The following is a 23,041-nucleotide window of genomic DNA, read 5'->3' on the forward strand; positions in this document are numbered from 1 at the left end:
CTCTTTTTTTTTTTTTTTTTTTTTTTTGTGGTAGGCGGGCCTCTCACTGTTGTGGCCTCTCCCATTGCAGAGCACAGGCTCCAGACGCCCAGGCTCAGCGGCCATGGCTCACGGGCCTAGCCGCTCTGCGGCATGTGGGCTCCTCCCGGACCGGGGTATGAACCTGCGTCCCCTGCATCGGCAGGCGGACTCCCAACCACTGTGCCACCAGGGAAGCCCCCCTTTGCTTTTATTGAATCTACGAAGTTTACCCAAGATAAGCGTGTTCTCTTGTGTCATCACTCCACTCTTTAATTTCTCAGGGACATTGCCCACTCAAATATAGTTTCCATTTTCCAGTGAGAAGATACAACATTTATTAGTTATCAGCCTATATTTTATATTCTTGATTTAAATAGATTTATTTTGGGTTGTGGAAATATATATACTCAAAAGGAATAAAATGTTATTCATTGCAGGAAGGTGGAGAGACAAAATGAGAATGAAGGGCAACATCTGACTTACATTTTGCCACTGTCTTTGAAATATCAGATGCATTTATATCATTTAAAAGCACAGAATACATGTCAGAGTAATCATATGTCCTTTTAGATCATCTGTTAATGAAGATGAATACACAGTTTGTTTAAAGAAAAAATGTATTATATGATTATTTGTAGTCATCTATAAGTTGATAGGTATATTTCAATATAACTTTTAAAGTATTTCTTTTTTTATTTCTTACAGTAATCCTAAGTCGGAGAGTCAGAGAGTAAATAAAAAAGTCAACAATGATGCCTCACTTAGAATTCATAATCTATCCATTTTGGTGAGACAGATAAAATTTTATTACCAGGTAAGTGGTTCTTTTTTTAATCTAGTATTTTAATAACTCCTTGCATATTCACATTTTTGTGTTGTTTAGTATCGATGACCTAGCATATACTAAATGCTTATTATATATCAGATACTGGTCTGTTTGCTGGAGGTTGAGTAGTAATAACACAGTTTATTTCTTATGCAATGTTAAAGATGCAAGCATACACTTCATAATTATCTAACTTACAGATAATTTTTGTATTTTATGAATTTAAAATTTTTTAAATTTCATGAGAATTTATATAGTGCAACACTTTGTTAGCCTACTAGAATTTTGCCTTTGAACAATCTACTTTTTATTCCTTTTTTTAACTTAAATTGGATGCATATTTCAGAGTTTGAACATGAGCATTTTTTAAAAAATTTTATTATATTTTAATTTTGGCTGTGTTGGGTCTTTGTTGCTGTGCGCAGGCTTTTTCTAGTTGCAAGGAGCGGGGGCATCTCTTCATTGTGTTGTACGGGCTTCCATTGCAGTGGCTTCTGTTGTTGCAGAGTACGGGCTCTAGGCGTGTGGGCTTCAGTAGTTGTGGCATGCGGGCTCAGTAGTTGTGGCATGCGGGCTCTAGGGCGTGCAGGATTCAGTAGTTTTGGCGCACGGGCTCAGTAATTGTGGCCCACGGGCTTAGTTGTCTGTGGCGTGTGGGATATTCCCAGACTAGGGCTTGAACCTGTGTCACCTGCATTGGCAGGTGGATTCTTTTTTTTTTTGCGGTACGTGGGCCTCTCACTGTTGTGGCCTCTCCCACTGTGGAGCACAGGCTCCAGACGTGCAGGCTCAGTGGCCATGGCTCACGGGCCCAGCCGCTCCGCGGCATGTGGGATCTTCCCGGACCGGGGCATGAACCCGTGTCCCCTGCATCGGCAGGCGGACTCTCAACCACTGCGCCACCAGGGAAGCCCTTAAGTTGTTCTTATTTTGTATTTTAGTTCTGTTTTTAAACCCCATAAATTAAATATTGAACGTACTGTTAAATAAATCAAATCAGTGTTCTTTTAGATCAAGCTACATGTTTTCCTTTTTTTCCTCCTCATGGTTTTCTTTTGTATCTCAGACCTGCCTTTGGTATTATTTTCTTACCGAAGTCATCTTTTGATTGTTTGTTTAGAAAACGTTTGTTGATAGTAAAGTTTATCCATGTCTGTCTGAAAATGCCTTTATTTCACCCTTGTTCTTGAAAGGTAATTTTATTGGGTATGTAGTTTTAGGTTAACAATTACTTTTCTCTCAGTGTTTTGCAGATTTTTACCTTCTCTCTCTGGAGTCCTTTTTGTTTTGGAGAATCCAGCTATCAGTCAAATATTTGTTCTTAGGTTAAACTGTCTTTTTCTCTCTTCTGGCTGCTTCTACTGTCTCTTCTAATATTGCTGCTTTTCTATTAATCTGATATTCCTCAGATATTTTTATTATGTTTATATTAGACTTTCCTACTCTATCCTCCATGCTTATTAAACTTTCTTTTACATTACAGTTTACAGTCTTGTGCTACATCCTGAGTATTTTTTTTCAGGACTATCCCTGCAGTTTGATAATTTGTCCCTCATATCTTCTGTTTAACCCACTGATTAAATTTTACCTCTCAGTAGTCATAGCTTTCATTTGTAGAAGTTCTGTTTGGTTCTTTTTCATCTGCCTTTTCATTTTGTTTATTAATCATTCTTTTTAAATTTTTTCCTTCCTTTATCTCTTCAGAAATTTTTTAAATGTTTATTTTTTATTTTATGTTGGATAATTACAAAATCTGAAATCAAATCTATGGGGATCTGAATCTGCCCTTTGTTTTCTGCTTGCTGTTTCTCGTGGTGGTAGCTGTTGTGGCAGTGTGTGTGTGTGTGTGTGTGTGTGTGTGTGTGTGAATTGTGAGCTCTTTTTGTGGGGGGAAATTTATCTGTGGGAAAATACTTCTGGGTCTGAGCCAAGGATGCATTGCTTCAGAGAGGATTTGTTTCCTTTTGTGTGGCCAAGCCTGAAACACTTTTCATTTAATTTATTTTAAGCAGCTTTATATTATTGTAGAAACATACGTTTATGCTGTATATAGAAAACTAGAAAAAATGAGAAAATACAAACATAATTTCAGGGCCTGGAGATTACCATTATTAGCACCTGAATATATGTACTTCTGGATCTCTTTTTCTACATTTGTGTGTTTGTAAATTATGTATTTATGTGTTTACATATGTATTTTTTAACTGGGACCACATTATCGCAGATTCTTAGGGAAACAGCCCTCCTCAATCTCAAGCAAAGGCCAAGAAGAACTGCTTCTTCTGTGTCTTATTTGCAGGGTTCAGTTTTTAATTTTGTTTTATCTTTTGACAGTTACCTTTTTATTTTCTTTTGAGCTAAGTCAATAAATTTTAAAAGATTTTTAAAAAGTTATCCAGCATTTTTGAACTCCTTCCTTCCTTTCTTTCTAATATTTAGTATTCCTTATTGCCAGAAATAAAAGTCTGTGCTAGGTTTTTTTTAAACTTAAAAATTTTTTTTTCCAGTATTCCTTCTCTCATTTTCCTCTCTTTGATTTGAGTGAGTTAGGTTCTGTGTTATATCTGTTTTGTCTTTTATTCTTATTTTGTGTCAGTATTTCTAGATGCATTAAACAAAAGACTAGATAAAGGGATGCAGTGACTCATTTTGACAGTCTTCATCAATCTTGCCCTTATTGGAATGTTGTTAGATATTTGGTTTCACACTATCTTTAGGGAGATGCAAGTTTTTCTTGAAAATTTTGTGAGACTCCTTGGGAAAGAAGACATAAAAGGCAAGGGGATTTCTTTATCAGAATCTTAAATCATTTGTCAGTGCAACCTAATTCTGTGTTGTCTACTATTGCTTTTTTTTAACAGCTTTATTCAGATATAATTCACATACTGTATAGCCCATTGAAAGTGTCCTATTCAGTGGTTTTTAGTATATATACAGAGTTATACAACCATGTACACAATTTTGGAACATTTTTATCACCCCAAAAAGAAACCCTGTATCTGTTAGCAGTCACTCCCCATTTCCCCGAACCCTGCATACACACTCATCACCACCACCACCACCCCAGCCTTAGGCATCTGCTAATCTATTTTCTGTCTCTATAGACTTGCTTATTGTAGACATTTCATAAAAGTGCAATTGTACAGTATGTGGTCTTTTGTTACTGGCTTCTTTCATTTAGCATAATGATTTCAAGGTTCATCCATGTTGTAGCATGTAGTAATGTTTCATTCTTTTTTATTAAACTACTGTTTTCTTGTTCTATGTCTTCCTCCTGCCCAAGCTAGGTATTGAAATTGTCTTTGTATTGATCATATTAATTTAATGAAGTTATAGTCACAGAGAGATTTGGGGATGAGGGAATTGTAAAATCCATCAGTTCAACGGTTTAGATAAGAGGTTCTTAGTGAAGGGTGATTTTATCACCTGAGGGACATTTAGCAATGACTAGAGACATTTTTGGTTGTCGTACCTAAGAGTACTACTGGCATTAGTGGATAGAAGCCAGGAATGTGGCTAAGCATCTTGCAATGCACAGGACATTTCCTCGTGATTAAGAATTATCCAGCCCAAACAAACATGTGCCTGTCAAATCCAAAACATTATATCACATTGAATTATAGTTCTCTCAGTAGATGTGTTTAACTTTTATGTCACAGGGACAAAGTGGTATAAAAATCTATCTTAACTTCTGGAGTCCAGATATTTAAAATATTTGCATATTTGTCTTTAATGTGACATAGATGAAATATTTAATAATGTGAAATATTTAATTAACGATATAATAATCAAAATGTATTTTATATAGTGTATTTAAATCCTGGCTCTCTGTTATGTAGCAGTTGTATAAGTGGTACAAATTACTTCCTTGAGCTTTAACGTCTTCATCTATAAAATGAAGATAATACTTAGCTGGCAGCTGAGCATTACATAAATTAATAGAGATGAACGTCTTGCAGTGTTTCCTGAGCCAGACACTGTTTTAGGTGCTGGGGATGTGGTCGTAAGTGGCAAACATAACAAATAAGATTCCTGTCCTCAGAGAAGGAGAAACTAGCCAAGCTGACCAAGAAGGAGATACAGGAGGGAAACTAGACAAGCCATGGTATCACGAAAGCCTACAAAATAAAGTGCTTCTAAAAAGAGGGAATGTCAAAAACATACTTGAGGGAATTGATTGCAAAGGGACACAGGGAAGCTTTTTGAAATAATGAAAATGTTAACATCATTACTGAAATGGTGGTTTCAAAACTGTACATTTGTCAAAACTCATTAAATTGTACACATAAAATTGGTGATTTTTATTGCACGTACATTATACCTCAATAAGTCTGATTTCTAGAAAATGTATATGTCATTGACAACAATTTTTTAAAAAGGGCAAAGGAGCTGTTCTACATGAAGGGAGACTAAAGAGGTGTGACAAGTGGAGACAATGTATCTTTGGTTGGATTCTGAATCTCTCCCCCCAAAAGCTATAAAGAATATTTTGGTGGCAAATGTGGAAATATGAATGTGAATTATATATTAAAATGTATTGTATCAATGTTAAAAAAAAATTATCCAGCCCAAAATGTTAGTTGTGCTAAAATTGAGAAGCCCAAATGTTAATAGTGCCAAGATGATATTATTATTAATGATTTGATTTGTCTTGACTGTCACCATTTTTTTAGACACACCTGTAATATTTCATTAACATTTGCAGGATGACCACTTACACCCTTTTCTTTTCATTAATCTAAGTTTGAATATCGGTGAACTATTGTAACTTAGAGCTAGAAGTGATTGAGTATCTGAACATTTTGTCAACGTAGTTTCAGATACTTAAAATATTACTGAGCGTTGAAATTCCGCTTGTACCACTGAACCAGTTTACCAAACCCTCTCTACCCGCTCCCTTTCATGCTTCATAGTCTTCCACAAAATCTTTCTAAGGCACTTCTAGGGTATCTTCAGAAATAGGTCATCCATCTTATTTACATGATTAATTGACTTACTAAAATGATTTTTTATTTCATGTGTAAAACCAAGATAGACATGACCCAGTTTAATATATTGACAGATTTCAAATTAAAGGCCAAATCAGTGCAGTTATTGTCATCTGTTAAATTACCTGACTGTTGGGAAAACCAAAAATTTCCCTGAAAATCTTTCTCAAACAATCAAAAGTATTTTGTTGTATCTCATACACATCTCAGAAGAAGTATTTGAGGTAAAATATTTTGTACATTTTGATTGTCTGACTCGCAGAAGGAGTGAGTTTGGGTAGGTTAAAATTCACAAATGTATGATGTCTCCAGGTTTGTTTGTTTTTTAATGTGTTGTTAAGCATCAAGATCATCTTGCAAAAATGATTCTTAGGGAGGAAGAAAATTGACAGAATACCCTGAGATGATTGTTAGTGGGGGGAATTATTTCAGTTAATCTTTTCAGTAATGATAAGTTAATTTAAGTGTTAGTATTCTTCCCTTTTTTATTTTAATGATGTGGAATATGTAAAAGCTCAGTAAAAATTCCAATATTCAGATTGCCCTTCTGTTCTGCTGCCTTTCATTGAATGCCAAGGCATTGAAGCTATAGTGATAAACAGGACAGGCCGTGGCCCTGTTCTCTAGTAGAGGGATAATAGACAAGTAAATAACTAAATCAAATAATTTTGATTGTGATAAATAAGGACAGTGAATGTGAGAGGTCTTGAGAGCAGTAACTGGTAACTTTAGATTATCAGAAAGACTGTTGAACATACACTTCATTACGTTTAAGTGGCAATTCAGACCTTTTCAAATAATTGCTTGATACATAGCAAGCATCTCTTTTTGTCTTGCAAATAAATATTTAAAAATTTTCAAGTCAGAAAATAAGTAAATTATAGCTGTTATGGAAAATTACCTTGGTGCTTTGAGTTTTTAAAAAAGTTATTTTTATTCCTGTGAATGAAGGCAAGAAGGTGAATTTGATTATCAGAGACACAGTTTACAAGTAAAAATCTTAGTCCATTTTTAGAATTCTGTCAGCAGCCGTTGTTTGGTATGACTGCACAAGCTGCAGTTTAAATAAATACTAAAAGAAGCAAGGTGGTTCTTCAGCCACCATTAAAATAATGAACTGAATCATTTGAGGCCCAAAAGACAAGAACACTTTACAATTAAGAAATTTATTAGGAAGTTTTTGCATGTTTGACGTCACTAATAGTAAAAGTAAAAATTAGGTCTAGTACCATTAATTTAGTTGCCAGAGAAAGCAGGTACTTTTTAAGGTTTTTCTTTAACATCTGTTATAATCAGCAACATTTGGAGTATTTTTGATACTTTGGTCAGATTTTCTTTCCTTTTAACATCATTCATTTAATTTTTTTCTACATCCTACTAAAATATAATAAAGTAGTCTTAATTCTTTTCACTAGTAACACAGATAAAATGCTGAATACAAATAGTATGATAAATGTAATTATGTTTGAGTTTTTAAAACAGATTTAGAGTCCCAAAGGAGAGACTGTCATTCCAGTATATTCTAGAAATCTTTGAAGCCCATATTTAGTACCTTAGAAATGTATAGTTTTAGTTTTAGTATTTTGTTCAATGTGATTCAAGAAAGGGAAATGAGCCCAGACCTTTCCCAGAAGTATTGTTTAAGTTCTTACTGTGAAGGAAGTGTTACGGGTAACTTGTAGGAAGAAGGAGAAACCTGGTTTAAGTTGTCTTTGAATAGTCTCTAGGGTCTGTGTGGCACAAACTTGAAATAGTCTTTCTTAAGTGCTTTAGCAACATGAATTTCAATTCACAGAAACTTGTGTATCAGTTTTAAAAGTTTCTAAACTAAAACTAAAAAAATAGTTAATATACCATTTTTATAGAAAAGTTAATACAAAGCCAATTAAAAATAATAGGAATGAAATGACTTGTATCTTTCAAAGCACTTCTAATATTTTCCTATTAAGATAATCTCTGCCAATTCTTTCTTGTTCTGTCTTTATTTTTATTAATTATTGATGTTCTGCAAATCTTTCTGGACTGTCTTCATACCAGGATAGATTTTCAACCAATTCAGTGAAGCTTTGCTTTAATGGTCTTGAAAATTCTCAAATTCTCTATATTTGAATATTTGCATATCTTTCAAAACTTGCATCCTTCTCCTTATCTCCACCTCTTGTTCCCTGGTTTCTTTTTATTGTTAGCCCTTATCACCAAAAACGTTTACTTATTTTCTTTCTACCCCTATGAAAATGTAAATTCCATGGGAGCAAGGATTTTTGTTTCTTCATTGCTTTATTTCCAGTATCTAGAATAATGTCTGACAGATAATAAACATGCAATAAATATTTGTTGAATGAGTGGCTGTCCTGATTTTCTCAAAACTTTCTCCACTTTCTGTTGTATTGCTAAAATTCTTTCTTTTTCTGTACATTTTTTTTTTTTTTTTTTTTTTTTTTTTTGCGGTACACGGGCCTCTCACTGTTGTGGCCTCTCCTGTTGTGGAGCACAGGCTCCAGACGCACAGGCTCAGCAGCCATGGCTCATGGGCCCAGCCGCTCCGCGGCATGTGGGATCTTCCCGGACCCGGGCACGAACCCGTGTCCCCTGCGTCGGCAGGCGGACTGTCAACCACTGTGCCACCAGGGAAGCCCTATACATTTTTAAATAGGTTTCTTATCACTTTACTAACAAATTGAAGTCTCTTCACTTATTCATTTACATATGTTATCATTCTTAACACATTAATTAACAACAAATTAATTGTTGCTCCTGCTTAACAAAGTAGTATTTATCTTGGATTAAGTTATGTATTGTTTTTCCATTTCTTAGCACCTTAATAATGAACATCTTTAGAGCTAAGTGAAGTCTGGGAAGTCTCAGGATGATATAGTAGAGTTTTAACAATAACAATCAGTTTTTCTAACCTCTGATTTTTTTTATGTCTTGTGTAGTTTTTAATGTTACTTGTAAGATTGGAATTGGGAAATAGGAATTTTTACAAAAATGTAGCTAGAATTCTCTGAAGAACCCATAGAACCAAATAGAGGTTTTAGAATAATTTGGGTTTTTAAAATTCGTATAATTTTTAGCTGCCTTACCTAATATTAGCACTTTCAGACATAACAAAATCAGTACTTGGAAATAAAGTAAAAGGTAGATTTTTTCTTCATTAACTCTAATATTTAATAACCATCATTTGGGCTTCCCTGGTGGTGCAGTGGTTAAGAATCCGCCTGCCAATGCTGGGGACACGGGTTCGATCCCTGGTACGGGAAGATCCCACGTGCTGCGGGGCAGCTAAGCCCATGCGCCACAATGACTGAGCCTGTGCTCTAGAGCCCGCGAGCCACAACTGCTGAGCCCGCATGCCACAACTACTGAAGCTGGCATGCCTAGAGCCTGTGCTCTGCAACAAGAGAAGCCTCCATGATGAGAAGCCCATGCACCGCAATGAAGAGTAGCCCCTGCTTGCTGCAACTAGAGAAAGCCCGTGCGTAGCAATGAAGACCCAATGCAGCCAAAAATAAATAAATAAAATAAATTTGTTAAAAAATAATAACCACCATTTAAAAAAACTTTACACTTTTGTTTCACTTCTTACCCTTCTCAGCAAAAGTCACACACATAGTAAGTCAAGGAGCTGAAATGTAAGCCTAAGTTTTCTGACTTGACTCTACCATAGTACTCTATACTAGGCATTCAGATTCCACCATACTGGAGTACATCTTTAGATACACAGAGGTACGTTTGAATTTGCTCCATCCAAATATAATCAAATGTGATAGTGTACAGGTTAAGCAAACTGTATTAACACAGGAGGTCACTGATGGTACCATATGATGAAAGAATATATAAGATTGCTTTTATCTTTGTGGAGAGACTAAGTTAGCATTAGAGAATGACATATTAGAATAGGCAGGAAGTGGGGAGCCACCTGAGGAAGAGGATGTAAGAAAGAGGTGGTGAACCATATTAAAGATTAGTACCTACTTGGACAATTTCCTTATAACTCTGCCAACATAGAATGGTACATGGTACATCAATAAAATAGATTGCCTTGACTTAGATTATCTCCACTAAAAAGGATATAAACAAAACAATGATTGTTGTTTTGTTTTGTTTTGTTTTGCGGTATGTGGGCCTCTCACTGTTGTGGCCTCTCCCGTTGTGGAGCACAGGCTCCATACGTGCAGGCTCAGCAGCCATGGCTCACGGGCCCAGCCGCTCCACGGCATGTGGGATCTTCCTGGACCGGGGCACAAACCCGTGTCTCCTGCATCAGCAGGTGGACTCTCAACCACTGCGCCACCAGGGAAGCCCAATGATTGCTTTTTTTTAATGCATCTCTCTTATTTATGCTTTCTTTTAAATATGTACAAATATAGTCCTGAAAATTTTGCTTTAGGGCAAGGAAACTAAAAATTACAATTAATTTGAAATTTATTTCTTTAATTCCATTTAGCTGTTACATACTTGGCTATAGAATATTTTATCTTGGCATAACTTGCTTTTAACTGGAAAACTCATTTATTAAATATCCAAACTCAGTATCAATCCTTGGAATAAGTGATTTTAGCAATTTTTGACACTTACTATTCTTAACTGTATTTACTAATGTGATGCACATACTGAATATGTAGTTTTCTTTAAATGTGTGCATATTTTTGGTGTTAGTTTTTTTAAGACTAGTAAATATAATACTGAAGAAATTTTTTGAAACTTTCTAATACATATCTGAAACAAATTACAGATAAAAGATCAATTCTACCTAGCCTCTGGTGTCATGTCACACTCTGGCTATGGGAAACCGCTTTTGTGGATCTAGAATCACACATCTTTAAAAAAGTAATACAGGTTAACTTTTCATGGTTATTTCCTTCCTCATCATAGTGTTAAGTAAAGAATGATTCAGAAAGAATTGAATACTTAACAAAAAATTGTTCCTCAGCAACTAGTTATGTCTGAATGTGTAGTGAAAGCCAAATTGTAAAGACACTCACAGTTATTTCATAATCTTGCAAAGATTCAGTATTAGCACATTAAACTAATCAATCCTGTAGTCTAATTCATCCCAGACCCTTTGTAGCATGTCATTGTTGGTAGTTATAGTGATAGACATGATGTGTTCTCTCATTTCCTCAAAGAAGAGGTAGTATAAACAGAAGATGCATACTTAGTGTATAACCAAAATGAGTAATTTGGAGGCATTCAATTTTCTGAATCATCCTGTACCATCAGAATTTGTATATATTCTTGTCACAAAAAATTTGACAGAAGTCAAAGGAAGTAAAACATGAATTGTAGATAGGAGAGAAATAATGAGTCACTGAGGAAGAGCTCACTTTCATGAAATACTCATAAGATAGGATTTTTAATGAACTAACTAGCTTTCTTAATTTTACTATCAGTTGATTTTTTAGTTCTCTCAGAAAGAAGTAACAAACAAAACCCCCAAAAGAATACACATACTTGATCTTTTAATTGAGGAAAGTTGTTTAATTATCTAATACCTAAAATTCAGATTTCCAGATAATAGGTATTAGACCAGTTCAACTTGGACACTTATTTGATGGACATTTGATATGTTATTAACTTAAGCCTATCTGATAATTATAATTTTAGTTATTCAATTCATTAACTTACAGTTACAAAAGATGTAAGACTTTTTAGACATCTTTTTTTTCACATTTTTTAAGCTTTTTAATTGCAGTATACCTCTGTAGGTATAGTATGCCTACAGAGATGTGCACGAATCATAAGTTATAGCTTGTTGAGTAATTATCCTGTCAGCATTACCCATATAACAACCTTTGGGTATCTTTTTATAGGAGACTTTGCAGCAGTTGATTATGATGTCTTTGCCAAATGTCTTAATCATTGGCAAAAATCCCTTTTCTGGTAAGTATTAAAATTAGCATAATGTGATAATAAAGTCTTATCCTTGTGTAATATTATGATGCTTACCAAGATCTTGCTAATTTCCATTAACTCACTAGGTTTTTTGTGAGTCTATAGGGAAAGTTGGAGGTGATATTCCATTTTATATAGAGAAAATAAAGAGAATATTTGTAAGTTGTAGATGGGATCAGGCATACATTTTACATTAAGTCCAGTGTTTTTTTTTTTTTACTGTACCAAGTCGATACTTTTCTGTGATGATTTTTAGTGTCTTATAAACAAGTATAGAAGATAAGTACAGCAGTTATAAGCTTAAAAGAACATAACCTTAGAAAAGAAGTGATTTTGAAATAATTTCTAGGTTTTATAGCTACTATCTACCATTGCCAAAGTTGTTTGAATCTGAGGTTTTACTGATTGATATGTTGTAATTTATATTAAACTACTTTTGAGTGGAAAAAAGATGAGAAGCAGTTTCTTAGATAATTTAAATTATTTTCATCAAAGTTTCTGCCCTTTACCGGATTTTAAGTGCGACATGTTCAGGGTTTTAATTTTTGAACAGTTGGGGAAATTAGCAGCTACCTAACAGTTTCAACAAAGGACTTATTCTTACAGGCTACATGTAACCCAAATCAAGTATATCTTCTCCAATTCCCAGTCTTACCCTCAGTCAAAACAAACAAAAGTAAAACCAAAATAAAAACTGAATCCAAGCAGCTGTTTTCATTGAGCAAACTACAAATTAGATGGGGTGAATTAGGAGTTTAGATACTCTTTCGAGATATTCTGGAATGTTTTAATATACAAATAAAAAATGTAAAAAGCATTTTGTATGTAGAATGGAATTGTTTTCAATTCCACATACATTTAGTAATTACTTACAAAGTTAGAGGGACCAGGAATATAAAGTAAATGGTTTATGCTCTGTAGGGTCTTGTGTTGTGGCAAGAGATACACAGATTACTGGGAAATCATGTAATAATTAGTGCAAAATAGAGAGATGTAAAAATGTTAAGGCTTATAAAATATGGAGCCATTGATTATTCTTAAAGTTGGTAGATTAGTGAGGGTTGGAGACCATTGGTGGTTGGGTCAGGGAAGACTACGCAGAGATGTTAGAGCTGTGCCTAGGATTGTGATTAGATTAGTAAGTAGTTCATTAGAGGGACAAAGGGTAGGGAAGAAAGACAGGCAGAGGGAGTAACAGAAGTTAAGGCAGTGGTGTGTGTATGTATGTATGTATGTATGTATATTTGGGAAGCGTGATTAGTGTGGCTAGGAAAGTAGGTTGTTTCATGGAGAGTAGGAGGAAATGTTTGAGAAGAAGACAGATTGGGCTGATGGTGAAATTCTGGCCAGAGAAGTGACTTTTTTTTTGTCAGCTGAATGTTTTAAGAAAATTTGAATTGAATGCTGTTGGACAGTGAATGTACTGTCCAGTTCTGTTACAGACCATAAACTTTATCCAGCTTGTTATATACATTTATTTTACCAGCCTCACCATAACTGATATTTAAGGTTTTGATTTTCATGAATCTACACAGGGGAAAGCCGTTTACATTTTATAGGTAGATGAGTCATATAAGGTCAGTGTTTTAGAAAGAAAACACCAGTAGGCCTAAGAGAAGCCAGACCTATTAGGAACCATTTTGGCTGGCTGTGGCATACCTCTGTAGTAGAGGTTCCTAATTTGGTCTGCTGGTGCAGTGTAATGACTTATGGAGAAGTAGTGGATTTAGAGTTCGCATCCTTTATCACACAGAGCTTTGAAAGCTGTTTTATCTGTACTGCAGCCCTTCAAAATTCCTCTTACCATATTGTGCACACACAGAGCTGCTTTTCTGAATTCTCCACTGCACTTATAAACTTAATCCCTTGGTCAAGTTGTTGTGAATATCACCTCTAGAAGTAATACTACCGCTATAAAAGAGTTGAACTAAAATAAAATGTTGTACTTAGTAGTTGTTTTTATTTCAGAACAAGGCACAGAAGAAGTTAAAAAGTTGCTTTTACTTTTACTGGGTTGTGCAGTTCAGGTAAGTTAAAATAATTCTTCATATTTTTATTTTAATAACTTTTTATAAATTTTTTAGGCTCTAGTTTCTGAAAGACTTAAGGATAAGGATGGGCCATTGATGTTCAAAGTCCATGTTAGAAATTTTTAAATAACTGTATAACTTCCTAAGGAGAAGGTTTTTGAAGAAAAACACTCATTCTGTTACTTTATTTCAAACTTTAGTTATATTATCAGGTAGTCATAATCATTTAAAACATTTAATTATTATTTTTTTTATTCGAGGCTTTTAAAGCCCCCAGCTTTTCAAGTTTCCCTAGAGGTACCCTTAAAAACCTCTCCCAGAACATCCTTATGATTTATGCACACGCATGTGTGTGTGTTACAGAAGGGAAGAGGATTGATGATCAAAAGGAGGCAGAAATTATGAAATCACAATAATCTGCTGGCTTAGGAATCAATTAATGTAATGGAATTAGAAGTAACTTTAGTGCCCATAACACTTTAAAAACTGTATATAAAGATAAAAGAGAGCTTAATTTTAAGTGGAAGTGAAACTGTTTATAGTTCTGTTTTTAACACCAGACTCTTTTTATGCTCTAGAGCTGGGCTGTCAGTAGAATAGCCACTAGCCACGTGTTGCTATTTAAGGTTAAATTAGTTACAATTGAATAAAATAAAATTACAGTTTCAGTTTCTCAGTTGCACGAGCTATATTTCAATAGTCAGTAGCCACAGTTAGCTAGTGAGTACTTCTATTGGACAACACTGATACTCTGATTATTCAACTTCAAAGTGAATCTTCTCATTCTATCTTTTTTCTGTCTTGGTACTCTTTCTCGTTTCTAGCCTTCAAGAACCTATCAACTTCATTCGATATTCTTTAAGAAAACCTAACCTATTTATAAAACATTTTCAGAATTCTTAAAACTTTCAGAGTTTGAACAGAGGTGAGATTTAGTACAAATTGTGGGTATTTTAAGGTAAAGGAAGAATTCTCATTGATCTGTGTTGAGACTGTGTTACAGGGTGAGCTTTTAAAGGTGGTATAAATAAACAGTGGCTCTAGGACTTAGAAAAGGGAAGTGTATGTGTTTAAACTGAAGGCAGACAAAGGTATGGCAGTTGAATTGGGGGACCCTTCAGTGAGTCATGCTTATTATAACCCTGCCATTTTATGTATGTTCATTGGCTCAAACTATACATAAGTCACTTTTGGAAGCATAAAATTTTAAAATGGGGGTTACCATACCTAAAAAGTTAGTTATTTTATATATGCCACAAATGTACTATCCGAAAGTCATTCTTAATTGTTCTCACTACACCTGTCAAATATTATTTACTAGACCAAAAAAATTCCTGTTTTTAAACCTGGTAGTTTTTATCACATCCCCCCAAAACTCTGACTTCCTAGTCATAGCTGGGAACTGTACATTTCTCATAATTTAATTTTAAATTAATTTTAATTTAATTTAATTTTAAATTTAATTTAATTTCTATATCATCCTAATAATTTTGCTTTTATAGGATAAGGAACTTTCTGCACTGATAGAAATGTGCTTCATTAAATTAAATTTTATGGAAGTAGAAATAAAATATTATGATGTACACTAATCATTAGAGAAATGCAAATCAAAACTACAGTGAGGTATCACCTCACACCAGTCAGAATGGCCATCCTCAAAAAATGTACAAAGAATAAATGCTGGAGAGGGTGTGGAGAAAAGGGAACCCCCTTGCACTGTTGGTGGGAATGTAAATTGATGCAGCCACTATGGAGAACAGCATGGAGGTTCCTTAAAAACCTAAAAATAGAGCTACCATATGACCCAGCAATCCCACTGCTAGGCATATACCCCAAGAAAACCATAATTCAAAAGCAGTCATGTACCACAATGTTCATTGCAGCACTATTTACAATGGCCAGGACATGGAAGCAACCTAGGTGTCCACTGACAGATGAATGGGTAAAGAAGATGTGGCACATATATACATTGAAATATTACTCAGCCATAAAAAGAAACAAAACTGAGTTATTTGTAGTGAAATGGACGGACCTGGACCTAGAGTCTGTCATACAGAGTGAAGTAAGTCAGAAAGAGAAAAACAAATACTGTATGCTAACATATATATGGAATCTAAAAAAAAAAATGGTTCTGATGAACCTAGGGGCAGGACAGGAGTAAAGACACAGACGTAGAGAATGGACTTGAGGACACGGGGAGGGGGAAGGGTAAGCTGGGACGAAATGAGATAGTAGCACTGACACATATACACTACCAAATGTAGAATAGATAGCTAGTGGGAAGCAGCCACATGGCACAGGGAGATCAGCTTGGTGCTTTGCGACCGCCTAGAGGGGTGGGATAAGGAGGGTGAGGGAGATGCAAGAGGAAGGGGATATAGGGATATACGTATGCATATAGCTGATTCACTTTGTTGTACAGCAGAAACTAACACAACACTGTAAAGCAATTATACTCCAATAAAGATGTTTAAAAAAATGTTATGATATAATAAATGTTTAGAGTGTAAATCAGAACCTTGCTAAGTTTCTTACTGACCAAAGAGCCAAGTTTCCTTTTTTGAGTATAGTGTCTTCACTGTAGTTCAGTAATTGGCCCAAGAGATGCAACTAAGCTAGACAAGGCAGTGCTGTCTGTTTTGTATGCACTTCTCATTTGGTAGCTGTAAGAATACAGTTAAACGCAGTTGGATTGCAGTATAAGAGAGGTAGACAAGAGGCAGAGAGTAAGATGCATGTTAAACTGTTATTCAGTACTGAATGGAAAGAAAAAGATGAGGTTTGCATTGTAGTATTTTTAGTTTATATAAAGTTTTTTAAAAGGTACACAATAAATAATTGCTGCCTTTATTCCACTTGATACATGTGTACTTGTATATACATTCTTAAATTTTGCCCCTGGTAACTTTGTGTTAGAAACAAATCAAATATTTATTGTATTACCTTATATGTGTTGAACTGGGCCACAAAAGTAGGTTTCTTTTATTGAGATTGATAGGATGAAGATGTGAGAATGAATTGTAAGCCTGAAGTAAAAATTGCTTAAAATTTTTTTTCCAAGAAAAAGGGCTGTGTTGTTTGATGATAGGCAAAGACTGACTGAGCATTTTGGCTGTATTCCGAATTCTGCCACTGACTCACTGTGGTTTTTGGCAAGTAACTTATCCTCTCTGAAACAAGTTCTTGATTCTTTACTTCTCTGTTTGTAAAGTTAGCCTAATTATATTGTACTGACCTTAGATGGTTTATGTAATGGTTACCCGCTTTAGAACTTAAAACTTTTCAGCGTAAAAATGGTATGGATTTTCAATATGTTGCTCTTTAAATAAATATTTCTAAATTGTTATCTTTTTATTAGGGTAAGTATATTAGAGATCATTTAAATGCAAAACAAAACCCTCATTGTGCTGTTCAAAATGTAGCCAAGCTTTTTAGCCTAATGAATTTTTGGTTATTTACAACATATTAACAACTATACCCTATGAAGTATGAATGATTGGTTTATTCGTTTCTCTTAGTGTCAGAAAAAAGAAGAATTTATTGAAAGAATTCAAGGTTTAGATTTTGATACAAAAGCAGCAGTTGCCGCACATATTCAAGAGGTAATAATCTGTATACAATTTTTATGTATTTTTATGAAGCTTGTGGTATGTTTTATTTGTATGTCTCCCCAAATACCGTCATGGATTAAGCAAGGATAAATCAAAGTCAATTATAGATGAACTCTGCTTTTAGAAAAATTATCTTCTTTTCTTTAGACATAGTTTCTTAAATGAATTATCTTTACATGGCACAGTGCTGACTACAGATGTACTGTTGCCTTTATCCATAGGGATATAGGCAGAAAGTGCTATTTGAGGAATGTATATTTCTCTGTTAGACATCACAGCATGAATAGTATAGTAAATGGAAGCAGCACAAAGTGGATCACTGCCTGTAATTCAAAACTAAAGTGAGGTAAGATGATAATACTAACCTATTAGTATTATGTGATTCCAGTGATTTTTTTTTTTTAGTGAATGGGCACAGCATAATTTCTACTGAAGATATTACTTGAATTATAAACACATTAGTGATTTATAACATCCATATAAAAACCTAAATGGAGGACATAGTGTACAATGTCAAATAATTGAAGCTAATATTTATTTGTTAAGATGGTTTTTAAAAGCTGCTCTTTCTGCATCTGTCTAGTCTTGGGCTTTTAATCTTGCGTACTTTAGAGTTTTTAGAACTACAGCATGTTAAATTTTACATGCTGATTAGAAAGAGAACTAAGGAAAGGGAGAGAGTTTTAAATAGTGAGAATTGTTGTGTTTAAATATTCTCTATTTAAATGACTTTGTGTTCCATATATCATCTTTTCTCTTAGTTAATATTCAAAGAGCCCCGCTTTCTGGTCAGTAATATTGTCAGCAGTAAGCGTATTAGTACTCTACAAGATACAGTTTTGTTGGTAGTTTCCCTTTATATATACATATATATGTTTGTTTCTGTTAGCTTTGTGATTTGTATTTGATTTTGAATAAATGCTGAGTACCACAAGTTACTAAATTTGCTACCATTCTTGAAAGTGTTATTTTTGCTGTTTATTGTGAAAATTAAAGCAAAATATCAGAATCACAGTGAGAAATGGAAAGCAAGAAATAAGTATTTCACTTATATAACTTTTCCATTCTTTTAAAACTCTTTATACTGGGAGTCCTTTTCTCCTAAGGTTCTATGACAGTGTCTTCTTCAGAATTTATAAAGACTTAGCTTTTCAAGTGTAAAAGTGCAATAACCTATATCCTACAGGATTAAAACTTTTGCTTTTGAATTCAAGTACAATAAACTTAGTCTTATCTAAGGAAAAGATTAATTGAGTTTGTTAAAGCAGTTGTCAGACCTATTAGTATTACCTTCCCTTAAGAATGCCTTGAATTAAATATTTTATTTTGGGGACTTCCCTGGCGGTCCAGTAGTTAAGACTCCATGCTCCCAATGCAGGGGGGGTGCGGGTTCGATCCCTGGTTGGGGAACTAAGATCCCACGCGCTGCGCGGTGTGGCCAAAAAAAAAAAAAAAAAAAAAAAGAAATTAAAGAAAGTAAATATCTTATTTTTTAGTTGACTAAATTCATTTAAAGATTATATTTAGTAAAAATAATTTTTAGTAGATGCCTTTTCATCATTCATTAATTTCAAGATATCATATTTGCTTTTCATATTTTTATTATATGGGATATATAGTATTTAAGCTAATATTATACTAAAATTAAATGTATTTTTAAGTATTAGCCATTTAAAAAATTGTTTACTTTGGTTGCTCTCTAAAGGTAACCCATAATCAGGAAAATGTGTTTGATCTACAATGGATGGAAGTGACTGACATGTCTCAGGAGGAAATAGAACCACTCTTGAAAAACATGGTATTGCATCTAAAAAGACTTATAGATGAGAGAGATGAGCATTCAGAGGTTTGTAAATTTCTTTTAGTATATTAGGAAAGTTTACTTTCCAAAAAACTTCAGAGATTTTTCAGAATCGATACTTTGTTTCTTAGGGACAGGTAATAAAGTACTATATGTCTTTTGTGCAACACAGGAGTCAGAAAGGCTGCGTAAGAGCCCCAAATTGCTAGTAAACACATTGCAATTAGGTTTTCTTTTCTCCTTCCTTTTAAATTACTCTGATTTTGTTCTTGTGTTTTTTAACTCATCCCCATAGTTCTGGTAACAGTACAAAAGTATGAAACTAAAAATATCGTTGATGTAAGTGGAAAAATCATTGCCTTTTCAAGGTAGAAGAATTTGCTTAAGGTTAATTTTGTAGTTTTATTGCCACATTTTGAGATTGGAAAAATAAGTGTTAATAAAAGGAGAATAACAGGTGTTCTGAAAAAAATGTCCCACAAAAGGTCTCATATTTTTGTAGTCAGTATAATGAGATATGATTTTAGAAAAGAGAATTATTATAAACTCCTTTAAGAGAGTACTTTGGTTTTTAAAAAGAGTAAAATTGCACCAGATTTTTTGCCTGCACTCTCTGAAAGCAGCTTATAATTTTTAAAGGAGTCTAGACATTACTGCATGTGATGGTGAGTAATATTTTCTTAATAGCAGACCAAAGTACTCTGTCATTCTGGAGAATGTAAAACTGATTATTTGCTCCATTTACATGAGAGAGACGATTTGAACTTATTTATAGAGAATTTGATTACTCTCGGGACTAATGAAAGACTACATAGGAGAAATTTCTAAAGATTTTTTTGGAACAAAAAACTTTCACATCACTGTAAAATATATTCATTTCTGATGGGAATTTTCGGTTTTTCTTAAGGCATTAAAAGAGAAGAAAATATAGGAAGTAAATATTTTAGAGCAACAACTAAATTTTTAAAAAAATCTAAGACAGTGAGACCAAAGGAAGAAAAGAGTTGCACAGCATCCCTAGTATATATCATCCTTACCCTGAGATATTTAGATCACTTTATTTTCAATCTGAACCATATTTTGAACCATATGCTATATAATTTTTTATGTCAGTGTCTCTTTACTGTTTTATCCATTTTCTATAACATTTCTCTATTTGCATTTCAAGATATTAAAGGTATTTTGAAAAGGTGTCTTCCAGCTTCTTAGGAATTACTTCTAAAAATTTGTACTTTGGTTTCGTATGACTGATGGATATGTAAAAACTGTTTGATCTCACTTACATGAAATAATTAATATGGAGTGAAGGAGGATGTTATTTTGGAGAAATATACACAAAATACTTGTCATTACATGATTTGTGTCAAAACTAAAAGGAATGTGAAACACTATATAGCATGATTGAAAAACCGTTTAAAAGTCTGTTATCCTGCCTGATTAAGCATTTTAGTTGAATTTGTTTTTCTAACAAGGAAAAAAATGTTTTCTAAATACCTGAGGCAGGAGAATGTAGTTACATTCTCCTGCCTCAGGTATTTGGAAAACAAGTTTCTAGCTGGTTTAAACTCACTTCTCTGGGGGCAAAAAACTTCAATTTGGATAAACAGTGAACTAGTTAGAAAAGATAATTAAAAATAATTGTGAAAAGTATTAGATACATGTAAATACAGTATGTAAATATAATAATTCGGTATCATTCAATTGGATTGAAAGAAGTTCTTATTAACATTTCCCCTTTAACTTTTTTCTGCTTTTTTCTTCCAAAATATTTTATTAATTAATTTTATATAAAAAAACAAAATAGGATAAAGTTATGTATCACACTGAATAGCATATTGAGAGCAATGTTTATGGCTGTGGTTTCTAATTTCTCTACAAAATTAACTAGCCATGATGGAGTAAAGAGAGAAAGAGTAAATATCATATTCATATTTTTTGGAGCACTTCAAAGTACAGATAGCTTGGTGCTAATTTTTAAGTACAGAGAAAGCTTATAATAAAATAGACTTTAAAATTAACAAATAAAAATCTGTACATTAAAGATATTTTTAAGGCCTTTCTGTTTACACAGCACTATGTAGAAAGAAAATTGTGGAGAGAGGAGCCATCCCATCAGGTGTTACAGGTCTGGCCCACTTCAGCTTGCAGGACCATCTCCTCTTTTCCCAAGGGGAAAGTGTCAGTCAGGCTGAAAAGGGCCACAGGCGTCACCAGGGAGACATAGCGCTCCTTGTCCGTGCTGTGCTTATCCGCTAGCACCATAGTGAAGGAATAGAATGGGATTCTGCCTGGACTGCAGAGCTAGTGCTGGAGGCATAATCTTTGTTCCTATCCTGCCAGTGAGGGTCGGGAACATGGCCTGCCAGCACAAGATGATGTGTTGAAGATCCAGGTCACACTGTGCTTGCTGTAGCATTTCTTGCTGCAGCGAGTAGAGATTTGGGGCTATAGGTGTGGGCACAGTGAGGAGTCTCCTTTTCTCATAAAACTGATCTAGAAGTCATAAGACTGCTGTTCTGATGCCCACATTGATATTCATGGTTACACAGGTGGGCTCCATGCCAGACCAAGCCAGACTGAATTGACAAACTCAGGAAGGGCTACCCTGTGGCTTGTGGCCACCAATGCAGGACAACTTGCAAGTGGCTCCATAACTATTGCTGCTAGACATTTCATGTAACTGTTCCCTGGGACGTTGAATTTTGTCACAGCATCTGACTCTTTAACTCGAAATTTGCAGATCCCCTTGTTCTCAGCTCTGTCATAGACTGTGTACTGTACCTTGTGATCTCCTACAGGAAAATTTGAGTCTGGGGGGGAGGGCTTTTAGAATAACATCAGTAGAATGTTGTTTGCTGTGTCTGTTCCCTCGGGTATCTCCCGGGACACTGAGGACTGTCAGCTTATTAGGATCAGAAATGTGTTCTTTCATACTTGGGCACTTGATTCTGGGAGATTCCGTATCATCACAGGCTGGTCGGCCGCTCCAGGCTTTGTTGTCCGCTCCCATTTCAGTGTGTATCCTGGCGAGCAGTAGTACTCTCACTGGGAGTTGAAGTGGGCATCTAAAGCACTTAAATCCTCTGCTTGCTGGCATGGCAAGAATTGGGAGCTGCAGGCTATCCACAGGGGATGCTCCCCCTTGTCAGAACAGAGAGCTCCTTTTTTCTGTTTTTATTGATCTTTTGTAATAATTGTTTCACTTCGATCTAGAAAATATAATTTGGTCGCCCTGTTTTTAATTACTCTTCATTTTTTTGTTCTTAATGCTATGAAACAAGAATCTCTTCAGTCCTCTCCCTTTACCAAAAACCAAATATTTATCGTCACTGTTTATGCCAAGCTTTGTGTTATAAGTTTATTGTATACTATCTTAGTAAGTCTGCGCAATAACCCCATTTTATAGATGAAGATTCTCAAGTTCAGAGAAGTTAGGTAACTTGTCCATTCTAACTCCAATGCTTGTGTCCCTAACCTTTATAACACCTGTGCCTAAATCTGTGATTGTGCTGAGCACATCTCTGATTCTTTTCCTTAATGATGAGTTCTATAAGTAGAATTATTGTCACCAGAATTTTTTTAGCATTGTTGTATCTTTTTATGTTCATTCTTCAACATATATTAATAAATACCTGCTTTTTGAAAGATCTTGTGCTAGAGTATGTGGGAGCAACAAACTGACAAACTTTCAAAAAAGAACCAAAGATTGTTACAATCTAATAGGGAAATTATTTTAGTAAACGAATTAACTATAATAAAAATTTGAAAGTGACAAGTACCAAAAAAGACACATATATCTAAAAAAACACTATAGGAATTTAGAGAAGGAAGATATTACTTGCAGCCATTAGTGGAATGTCTAGGATCGG

General features: G+C 34.5%; 1 protein-coding gene and 1 pseudogene across 4 annotated transcripts in view; one reads left to right on the forward strand and one right to left on the reverse strand.

Moving 5' to 3' along the window:
- CCDC88A (coiled-coil and HOOK domain protein 88A) overlaps positions 1-23,041 on the forward strand; it is a 123,548-nt gene that overhangs the window by 28,032 nt on the left and 72,475 nt on the right. For all 4 annotated transcript variants that reach the window (XM_007465664.1, XM_007465666.1, XM_007465665.1 and 1 more), the window contains exons 3-7: positions 727-835; positions 11,649-11,718; positions 13,699-13,757; positions 17,279-17,362; positions 19,077-19,217. In XM_007465664.1, the coding sequence (XP_007465726.1) occupies positions 727-835; positions 11,649-11,718; positions 13,699-13,757; positions 17,279-17,362; positions 19,077-19,217 (463 nt within the window). The remainder of the gene's footprint in view (positions 1-726; positions 836-11,648; positions 11,719-13,698; positions 13,758-17,278; positions 17,363-19,076; positions 19,218-23,041) is intronic.
- Positions 21,285-23,020, reverse strand: LOC103069216 (sushi repeat-containing protein SRPX pseudogene; annotated as a pseudogene).

The sequence above is a fragment of the Lipotes vexillifer genome, unplaced genomic scaffold, assembly GCF_000442215.2.
Source record: "Lipotes vexillifer unplaced genomic scaffold, Lipotes_vexillifer_v1.1 scaffold77, whole genome shotgun sequence".
Lineage (NCBI taxonomy): Eukaryota > Metazoa > Chordata > Mammalia > Artiodactyla > Lipotidae > Lipotes > Lipotes vexillifer.